The 10,811-nt window shown below is 46.5% G+C and overlaps 1 protein-coding gene across 1 annotated transcript; it reads left to right on the top strand.

Moving 5' to 3' along the window:
• Positions 1-283: 283 nt before the first annotated feature.
• Positions 284-10,597, top strand: YDJC (YdjC homolog (bacterial)). The gene is made up of 4 exons (XM_008947905.1): positions 284-458; positions 8,463-8,622; positions 9,396-9,495; positions 10,387-10,597. Exons 1-4 carry the CDS (start codon positions 301-303, stop codon positions 10,566-10,568), a joined length of 600 nt encoding a protein of 199 aa, XP_008946153.1. The 5' UTR covers positions 284-300; the 3' UTR covers positions 10,569-10,597.
• Positions 10,598-10,811: the final 214 nt, after the last annotated feature.

Below are 10,811 nucleotides of genomic sequence, written 5' to 3'. Positions count from 1 at the left end.
CACCGCGGGCAGGGGTGCGCAGCGGGGAAAGGAATTTGGAGCCCTTACGCCCCTTCGATCGATTAAATGACCTTTTGTACGCAGCACGGAGCGCCGGCGGACCTTTGCTCTCGCAGTCAAGGACGGTGTGAGCCGAGCGGCCACACGCAAAGGCAGCTCCGGGAGGAGTCAGCCAGGGGCTGAGTCACGGTTAGGTTCGCCCCCGTGGAGTCTGTCTTTTCCTGTTTGCCTGTGATCTGCAGCCTAGTGATTGTTCCGATTTTCCCTTCTTTACTTTTTTGCTAGGGATGACCTCTAAGGATGCTTCAAGTGAAGCTCATAGTAACGGGAGATGATTTTGGCTACTGTCCTCGGAGAAACCAAGGCATCGTGGACTGTTTCCTGGCTGGTGCAGTATCTAACGTGTCCCTTCTAGTCAACGGAAGTGCTGCAGCAGATGCAGCCAAGCTGGCAAGGAGGTAAGCTACTTTCTTTAGCTCCTTTGTGGACGGCCTCCATAGGCTATCCACAGAAAGCCAAGCCTGTAAAATTTAGTGTTTTGTAGCCCTGGTATAAACACCATATCACAGCCCAGGCTGATATAAGGAAACTGGTCTCCAGGCATATTTACTAAGACTCTAAGTAAACCCAGTGACCAGCCCATAACAGCTCTTTCTCTATATTAGCCACTTCACTGCACCTTGTTTTCCTCAAGATAGAAAGCCACTTACACAGTTTGACTAGCAGAGTTGGGGTTTGTTAGACTTTCTTTTCCTACACTTCTAAAAGGTGTGCCATCAGAACTGAAGTCCACACTATATACCCAGACAAAGCTGCTATCCCTAAAATATTAAAGCATAAAACCACAAATCTTTAAACCTCACTTAATTTGGTGTATTTCAACCAGGTGGAACCCAGGGTCAGCCAGGTTCACTGCAGATTCAAGGGAAGGTATGATTCTGCAAGTGCTAAGTTATAAATCTGAGCAGTGAAAAACTTGATTTTTCCACCCCAGAAACCTTTTTAAAAAGGACGTCAATATTTCTGCTGACTCTAGGCTTGCTAAATCCATTTGCAAAAACTGCATACATGAAGAGAGGCACAATATGACAATATCTTGTACCTACCACCTTTACTCCTTCATGACCTTTTCAGATGTTGCTGGCACAGTTGGCTTTGCAGCAAATCAAATGCTGTGTGTCGTTCTCATGGTCTAGCCCAGCAAATCCATTAATAGGAAGCATTACTTGTCTTCAGAAGGTAAAACCCAGCTAATGCTTCAGCTCCAGTGTGAGCAGGCACTTGGAAGCAGGAGTACATTCTGAAAGAGAGAGCAGCAGGAGTGAAAAAAGATAAAGAGCTGTTATCAGTACTAGAAGAACTGAGACCTTACGCATCAAATACAGCTGCCAGGCAGGACAGTTTCATGGGACTGATGCTGCCCTGGCTCTCCTTGAGCATCTCTCCATAATTTGGCTGTGATTTTAAGGATACTTTGAAAATTGCTTGCAGTTTGTAACTTCTTTGGTGTTGGTTGGTGTGGGGAAAGCCAGGGTGTGGTGTTAGTGGCAAACTGGTCTTCTGTTAAAAAGGTTAGAGATTACACAAAAACAATGAGAGAGGAACTGCCTCTGGGGTGATAAGGGGAGAGGCAGAAGGATGCAACATTGTTGAGATGCCTAAAATTCTGTTAGCAAATGAAACAAAATGTAAACTGGAGTTAAAGCAGCACTTCTCTCAAAAACAGAGGCACCCTGAAACCTTTTAAGTCCCAATGCTCAAATGTTGTCAGCTATTTTAGCTGTGATCTTTAGCAGGCTTTTAAATATAGAATCCACCTGGCCTCATTTCCGTAGCCAGAAAGTAGGCCATGTAATCAGAGGTTTAAAAAGCATCTTTGAATCCAGGTCATGACACTTGTGGGGACAGCTGATTCGGTGTGAAAAGCCAGCTTGGAGGGCAGGTGACAGCAGAAGCTGCAACCTTCTGCTACAATTTCATTCTTTGAAGGGGTTGTTTTGAATTGTAAATGTGAATTAAATGGGTTCAAATCCACTTCTGAGAATATAAGGAGGGTGACTTCAGGAACTTCTGTCAGCACCAGAGATCAACAGCCCAGGTTCTGCAATTCCTCATCTGGGTAACTCTCTGCAGCTGCATTCAGCCCTGCCTATGCATGGGGGAAGCATTTGCAGGCCTGGGGAAAAGGGTTGGTCTTGCTCCAATGAAAGCCCCACTTCAGGTGGTGCCAGTATACATGTGCCTGAGCACATAAACAGACTCTCCTGTCGCTCCTGAGATATTTGTTCCTCTGTTGCAAACTACAGAGAGGTGTCTACTAAGTCAGAGTTACTAGAAATGTCATCAAATCCTCATCTTGTGGTGTAAAAATGGTAAAGTCCCAAAGTTGCTTGAGTGCCTTGTTCTTTCCTGTGGTGCATCCCAGTGCTGCCGGATTTGTTTCTCTGCACACCTGGTGCCAGGACTGTCAGAACACTGGACTGTTTCTGTGCCCAGTGGAGATTATCTGGGGGGGTCTTGATTAATTGTCTATGACACAGTTGCTTGTCAACTGACAACTTTTCTTGCAGGATGGTCCTCCTTAAGCACCTCATGCCGCTCTGCAATGTTAAGATTCAGCATTCTTCAAAAAGTAACACAGTTCCTTTGAAGTTTTATTCTTCTCTTCATTTTCACAATAATTTTGTAGACTTCTGGGTACACCATCTGTTGCCCTGTGTGTTGATTGGAAGCCTTGGCAGAAATGTGATGGTTGTCGGCAGATTTTTATACCAGCTCTAACACAAACTTATGGCAAAACAGCAGAACCAAACAGTAAATAATACACCTTTCCTAACATCTGGTTTCTGGATATTGGCCTTTTCTCATTCCCTATCACAACTGGGCTAAAGGAACGGGCCCATTCACTACAGGCAAAAGAGAAGTTTCAGCAGAGGCCTGATCCACCACCAAATGACGAACCTATTGATAGCAACTGCTAGAGCAATACATAACCAGAACAGCAGGTTGAAGAACAGATCTCCATTGTGTTGTGTTGTGTGGTTTTTTTTTTTTTTTTTTTTTTCAGTAACTCTAAGCTTGCATAGACTGACTGTGACTTCCTGGTTATCCATCTAATCTAATCTAAATTTTCTACTTATGAAGCTCCACCTTGAAGTCAGACAGTCTTCCTGGTGATTATTCCAGGACCTTTCCCAGGGACTGGAAGGTTTGTTACCTGAAATGAGTAGGTCCTGTCATTTTTCCTTAAAAATTTGGAGAAGGCTGAAATAGATCTAAGATTGTTTGCTGCCATATTTTCCCCATTCTATCAACCAGCTTAGTTGTGATTGTGTATTAGGATCCTTTTCCAGATAGTGATATCCAAATACTTAATGAAGAGTGATTTATTTTAGAACACAACCTCAGTCTTCCTGGTTGTGTTTTTTTTTTTTTTTTTTTTTTTTTTAGTGTTCTTTTGTTTGATTGTTTTTTGTTTTGTTTTTATTTTCCCAGTTTAAGTGCTGAACATCAGCTACACGAAAGCTGAAGCCCCCACAACATCTGGGTACATTTAACAGAAGAATTTAACAAAACCACATTTAATTGCTGTCTGTGTTTTCACTTCCTTTCCCATCAACACTAATTGCAAAATGCGTGTGTAAATTGTGACTTAATTCTGACCTTCCCATTCAACATCTGACTAATCTAGAAGTCTCTCTCCTGCTTTCTCATCGCCCTTTTATCTGCCTGTTAATCACATAGCAGACAGTTCCGCCGCTGAACTGTGTTTGGATTAGGGGTGGGGCCCAGTCTGAGGCCTTAAACTAGAATCCCAGATCATATTAACTTTCCTGGTAGCAGTACTTTTTGCTGATCTAAGGCCACGGACAGAGGAACTTCAGTTGATACAAAGATGTAATTACAAATAAAGTCACATCTCTAAGCTGTGTTACAGTACCAGTTCTGAACACTGCAGAGGCTTTAGAGTATTTCTTCCAGCAGAAGTAAGTCCTTAGCAGCAGTGGAGAAAGACAAGATGCTATTTGATGAAAGGTAGTTAGCTCTTACAGTTTGCTGAAGGGTGAAAGGGGAAGTATGCAAATGCCAACATGGACAAACTAAGAGGTGTACTTTTTTTTTGCACAAAGCACAGCACTGCTCTGTCTGGCTTCAAACACTTGGATGTTTACTGAAGCAGGATGTCTAGATACAGGTATTTACAGTAGGCTCTTAATTGTGTCACAGTTGGGCTGAAACATGATGAACCAGTAATTTCCTGGATAAGGACACAAACAGGATGTTAAAGGTGGGATCTGTTTACCCATCAAGGAAAAGGGTAGGTGCCATGCTTATGCCACAGCATGCGGCCTTCAGCAAGACAACTGGGACAGTGCTCTACAAAGCACATCATTCCCACAGCCCCTGCAACTGCTGCAGGAACACGGCTGCACAAAGTTCCTGCCATGGCCAGGCAGGACGCTGGGCACTGTTACTCATCCTCCAAGCTCACAAATGTGCAAAGCTTGAGGGCACTTGAAAGACTGACTCAGTCTCCCGAGATCCTTTTCTGCTCAGGATATGAATGAACTGGGATTGCAACTGCACATAAAGCCCATTGCCTCAGCAGAGACATTTGTTCAGAGCTCTCGGGTGGCAAAACAAGCAACTACTTGAGAAGGAAGCAGTTTGGCTGATTGTATTTCCTCTCTCTATTTGATAACTGGGTTGGGCTGGCTGACTCAGAAATCCTTCCAGACGAAATTCCTTGTTGCCCCTTGGAGCATTTGTTGTAAGGGTATCACTTTTTTTTTTTCTCCCCACCTCTACAGGGTATGCTGAGTAGAGAATCACAGAACCAGGCTGACTTTAACAGCCAGCTTTCAGTGGAAACACCTCACTAATGGCCTAACCTTAGTGGCTGCAGAAGCTGCTGGCCTGAACCTCTTCTCAAGCTCACAGACAGCCCAGTCTAATGATCCTTATGCTATAAGACCACCCACTTGTAGACGCTGTCCTTCGGCTTTCCCAGGAACGAACCGAACCCTTGTGTGAAATCCTGTATCACATCTGCGCCTATTTGCTACCGACTGCTGGGAAGCACCTCACAAATACATATTCAGATTGCTCAATATGAAGATTTTGCCAAGAAAGGTTGGCAAAGACCAGCAGGGCTCACCCTGTCCCATCTACGGAGGACTGAGGCAGAGTAGGTATGAGGCCAAACCCACAACAGCTGAGCTCTGTTCCCAATGTGTTATCACATGCTAAGAAGCTGCCTGAGCTGCTGGTCTCTGCTTTGGTATTCTGGCCAATAAAAGAGCAGACACTTTACAGTCTTTGAAAAGATATGGGCAACTATAAAGTATGTTCCAGTAGCAGAAACAATCATCTGCTTTCTGAGAAAGGGGCCCTTCCAGGATAGCTTGACTTGTCTCCCTGCCTTTTTTACAATGCAGCATGCCTTGGCATTGCTCTTTGGTTGCAGAAGCTGCACCTCGGTGGTGAGAGGCACATAGGAGCAGAAGCAAGTCCAGTGCGGGTTGTGGTCAGTGGGGACAAAAGCCTCTCAGTTCAGTCTAAAAGCCCAAGCCTCTGATCAGGACAAAACATGACTGAAGCCTTGTGTCCCAAGATACAGCCAAGCTAATTAATGTAATTCTTTTAAGTTTTGCTCATGTTTTCATCTGATTGCACTTAGGACTTCAGATACTCATGCAGTGTCAGGACTGTCAGGAGCGAGCACTGGGCAGCAGGGTATTTGGTGCTGAATAGGAGCATCATCGGGCTGGTTGCATCCAGAGGAAATGCACATATTTAGGTACAGGAAAATGCTGGCTACTAGCAGAACACTGCCATGCCTGCTGTGTTGTCCTCCTCCCTATGTCCTTACAGCTTTCCCAGCATGCCTGCTCCTGTGCATCTCCCACAGATGATTATTTATGAAGAAATTTTTCACATGCTGCATTTTGAGTTTTGGTTTCAGTCCCAGTATCCCAGAGCCATTAAATGCCAGCGGTTCCTCTTTAGATGCCGCAGCATGGACAGTCTGTCAAACCAGCCAGGACTAACTCTGAGAGAAAACTATTAAGATACTCAGCTGGTGTTAGCCAAAGCTCCCCAACATGCTCTAGTGTTACAGTCCCAGTCTCCCCTTACAGCGAGAACAAGGCCAGCTCTCTGCACTTCCACATTCTGCACATTCCCCAGCGCTGGGGCTGGTTCCAGCTCAGGCTGGGGAGCGGCTCTCACGTCCCGCGGCGCGGCGCCTGGCTCCTTGGTGTCCCACACCTGTCAGAGGGGCTTGTCTTTGGGGAAACAGCTTCCCCACGGCACTGGAGGCAGTGCACAGTTGGAGGAAGTTCATCTGATGCCCCTGGGAGACAGCACTGAGAGGCTCAGCTGTTCATTTCTTGCGCTCCCACCACACACAAGAAGGAAAGGGCTCAACAAAAAGTCTTCCATCTGCTGATTCATGGTAACACATTTTCTTGTAGGTGCCAGTGGCTGTGGCACAAATAATGTGATCAGCTGATGCAGTCAGAGCTTCCCAGAGACATGGTAAAGAATCTGGGGTGGACTTCTAAAAAAAAATCCAAACTAAATCCACAGGCTCCCCCTCTGCCTGTGGGCTCATGCAGGGTACCTAGCAGGTCACAGGACGGAGGGGAAGTCCTCCTGCACTGTAGCTGCCTCCTGCTCTGCCATCAGCTGCCTGCTTCAGGGCCCCACTCCCAATGACATCACCTTCCCAGTTCTTGTATTAGCAAGGAGTTAGTGTGCATATGTCATGTGCTTGGGCCCTGTGTACGAAAACCAGATGAACACCATCAATCATACAATCAACCCTGCTGCAGAGAAATCACCAATTCAGAGAAGCCAGAGAGGACTTTTCTCTCCACAAGCTGTCTTGCTCCATTAAACAAACGTTCAAGCTTCTTAATCACACAGTGGACTCAGAAGACATGAACTTGTTTTGTTTCACAGAGCTGTCCACATAACTTGACTCATAACGCTTAGGTCTTTGAGAAGGAGCAGTATCTAGCAACAGACTACACTATCCACTGGAGCACAAAACAGAGGAGCCAGGAAAACAGACTATTGGTCCTGCAAGGGCTGAAGCCTTAGGACCTGAAGGAGCTTTTAAATGACTTTGACTTGGTCCAATCCATCCACAATCCTGTCTCCACTAACTTCTTGCTTCACTAGTCAGCTTCAGGGCAACAAGACAGAAGGGAAGATCTGTTTTATGCACACTTTGCCTAAGGAGGCTGCTTTTGCTTTCCTCCGTGTTGTACAAGGGCTGTAACAGGGACAGACCATGCCCAGTTTTAGCAGCCCCATGCAGAAGTTCCAGGGAGGATTTAAAGCGTCACAAGCTTGAAATTAACTCTGCACCATGACTTAGACTAGGCAGCACAGAAGGAATATGGCAGTTCTGTCACTGACTTACAGAGTCAGCCAGAGGCCAGGAGGTGACTTGGAGAACATTTCAAAGCCTCATTTTGGCCACTGATTCTGAGGATTTCCAGAAGTACTAATCAAACTTGGCACAAATCTGAGCACTCACAGGTCCTTTTTTTATTGTTGGGAAATCCACAGCACAGACCAAGAAGGAAACACCAGCACTCTGCAAAGCCCTGTGCCTGAGAGGAGCTCTGAAGATACCCTATTTCCATAGCTTTTTTCCTTTTTTTTTTTTTTTTTTTTTAAATTTTAATGTTGCAGAATGCAACTAGTTAATAAATTGTGGTGTCATGATTCCTTAGCAAGGCTCTACACTTAGACTGCAGTAATCCTTCTTGGTGCCAAAGAGATGCTACTTTGTACAGCTTAGGCTTGTCACTCATCTGCACCAGTAGACAGAAACCTGCCCACTGCAGGCAATTTCAGCTGCAGCCTCTTGGACCAGGAAGACCTTAAACTCAGACAGTATCTGCACTTGCAGTCTATGCTGTTGCCAGAGCAAGCTGCCTGGGCATTGTTTATGTATGACTGGATTCTATATGAAGGCAGCTTTGGAAGTTACCAAGTAAAACTTAAACATCTCATAAATGCAGCATCTTTAACAGGGTGAACAACTCAAGGCAGTACCTTGCAAGGGCCAGTAAACTCCTTTAGAAAACGGTTGCGAGGTCCAGATTTTTCTGGTAGTCACTGATGACTTCAGGGCAGTTGCAGCATTAGGTGCAGTTAGAGCATTCAGCCTGAGGTACCTCACGGCTGCTCTCTCCACATGGGTTAGGGTGGGAACAGAGCTGGGGGAGTCTCACCGACTGTGCAGGGTTGTTACCTCGAGATATTTTGCTCTGATTAGTTTGTCCTGCTTTCCTTTCTAGCAGAGCAGGGTTATGAAGGTGCATTCCAGTGAGCAAAATACCACTTTTTAGATCAGTCCAGATCTTTCACCAAAATCTGCCCTTTTAGCTACAGTAAGGGAGGCAGAGGTGCAAAGCTTAACAGACACTTCATTCCCGTTACAGATACAACATCCCGATAGGCCTGCACGCCAACCTCTCCGAGGGCTCTCCCGTATGTGAGGCACTTAAGACAAACTCTTCTCTGCTCAACCAAGATGGATTCTTCCATGGGAAGATGGGATTCAGAACAGCTCTATCAAAAGGTCTCCTGAATATGTCAGAGGTAGGAGAAATCGCACACAACCATGCCGCTTGCTTTCCCAGTTCAGACCTTCCTGGACTCACCCCAGCAAATAATAGCTGAAGGTCTTTCTCAGGTCTCAGCTGTAAGCTTAGAGATGAGTCTTGGCTGTGTTGCCTGGGCAGCTGGAGCTGGCTTTCTGGGTCCTGGGCCTGATCCTGCCAAAGGCTCTTCAGCTTTGGAGAACTCATTCCTCCCTGTTTCAGTGCCTGCATACACTAATGTCCTGTTAGATCCTCATCTAAGGGGCCAGAAGAAGCATTGGAACAGATATTTACAAAGAACCTAGAGATCAGTAAACGGGAAATGCCAGGGAAGTGCCAAGTAGGCAGTAGGCTTTTTATCACCTTGTGAGAGGCTTTTGTTCTCTAAGGAGGTGGCTGGTTTTGTCCCATGGATGTGTTCAGGTGATCAAAACTGCCTACAGAATATAAGCACTCATTTCCCCATTAATTTTAAAGGGAAGTGGGTATTCAACTATCCCATGTATTTTAGAAAATCCCAGTGTCGGCACCGTCCTCACAACCAGCACCATAAAGAGCCCCATGGGCACGGGAGGTTCTGGGCGACCCAGCAGCACTGCATGTCCCTTCGTACATCATAGCTCTGTGCCTCCCAGGGCCAGGTCCCCAGCACTCAAGGTCTCCAGCTGCCCCCGCCAGGTCCCCAGCACTCAAGGTCTCCAGCTGCCCCCGTGTGCTCTCCTCATCTCAGCCTGCTGACAGGTCTTGCTCTGACCCTTCTCTGCTGTGCAGGTAAAGCAGGAGCTAAAGGCCCAGGTGGAGCTGTTCCGTGAGCTGACGGGTCACCTACCTCCTCATATGGACGGACACCAGCACGTCCATGTCCTCCCAGGTGAGAAGGAAGTCCTCTTCTTCCCAGCAGCGAGCAGCCGGAGAGTCAGCTCAGAGGGGCCTCCCCTTGCCACGCCTCCCTCTTTGGGTTCCCACCTGGGCCCTGGGGACAGTGTTGACCCAGTCCAGATCAGCTGCTCAGTGACCTCAGTCTTCCCATAGCAGCACAAGGGGATGAATGGCACAAGTGGCCCAGGTTACACCTTTTCCTTCAAGGACTGATAACTCACCTCAGCATCCTAATTCCATGCTCCTTCCCACATTGAAGGAGACAGCCTAAGGCCAGCAGCAGACTGGCCAGCTTGAACTGGCGTGCTTGAGTCTGCAAAAGCTGGTACCTCCTGCAAGAACTCCAGTTCTGTTTCCACACCAACCTCTGTCCACAGGTCTCACTGTGCTTTACAGAGGTGAGCAAGAATCTTTTGTCCCTGTTTCGCGAGTCAAGTCATCATGGCACAAAGATGGAAAACTGAGTGAGCAGAAAAATCCCAGTTCCCCTGTGCTGGTACTCAGCTGTCTCTGGATGACATTGCTCTTGGCAGTTTATCCTCACAGCAAATGTGGCAATGCAAGGATTGATGAAGAACTTGTTCCTGAACGTGCAGTCACCTCTGGTGCACTCTAGGACCAGCATCACTTAGAAGGGGTTGCCGAATTAAATGCTCCGTGCTGAAGGGCAGACAAGGCACCTACAGCACATGTGGAGGAGTAATGGTTCCAGTATAGAAGGGGACTCCTATCCAGATGAAGAAATCAATTTCAGCAGAAAATAAGACAAATGAGATTTTATTTTCTAAAACATGGAAAGGCATGTCTGTGCTAGCAGCTCACAGGGCACACGATGAGCTGGTTATCCAGTTCCTGAGTGTGGTGTCTCTGTTCTCCCTTGCAGAGGTCAGGCACGTGTTTGCAGAGGTGCTGGAGGAATATGGGATTAAGTACACTCGTGTGCCCATAGAGCCAGGTCTTCATAACTGTGACTGGATCCCACCAGCCCTGATGGACTTCTATCGGGGAGTAGAAGAAGATTCTTTTAACACAGTGGATGTGTTTACAAGACATGGAATAAGGTAAGACAAGCATTACTCATCCCTTTTGTAGTAAAGGTTTAAGATCTTATCAGTCCCTGGTAGCATCTTTCACAATGAACACCACCCGGGCTTACAGGGAGGTTCAAGTGAGTAAGAGTGCTGGGGGCACTGTGGTTTGGTAATGTAAGAGTTTTGTTTGAACATCGATGACTCCTCACCTGAAACAGATTGTTCTTTTCAGGGTTTGTGTTTCAGCCTTTTCTAGTGAAGCTGCAGTAGCCTGGCA

The sequence above is a fragment of the Merops nubicus genome, unplaced genomic scaffold (genome assembly GCF_000691845.1).
Source record: "Merops nubicus isolate BGI_N331 unplaced genomic scaffold, ASM69184v1 scaffold40769, whole genome shotgun sequence".
Classification (NCBI taxonomy): domain Eukaryota; kingdom Metazoa; phylum Chordata; class Aves; order Coraciiformes; family Meropidae; genus Merops; species Merops nubicus.
Note: the sequence above shows the minus strand (reverse complement) of the source record. Positions and strands in the feature narration are given on the sequence as shown.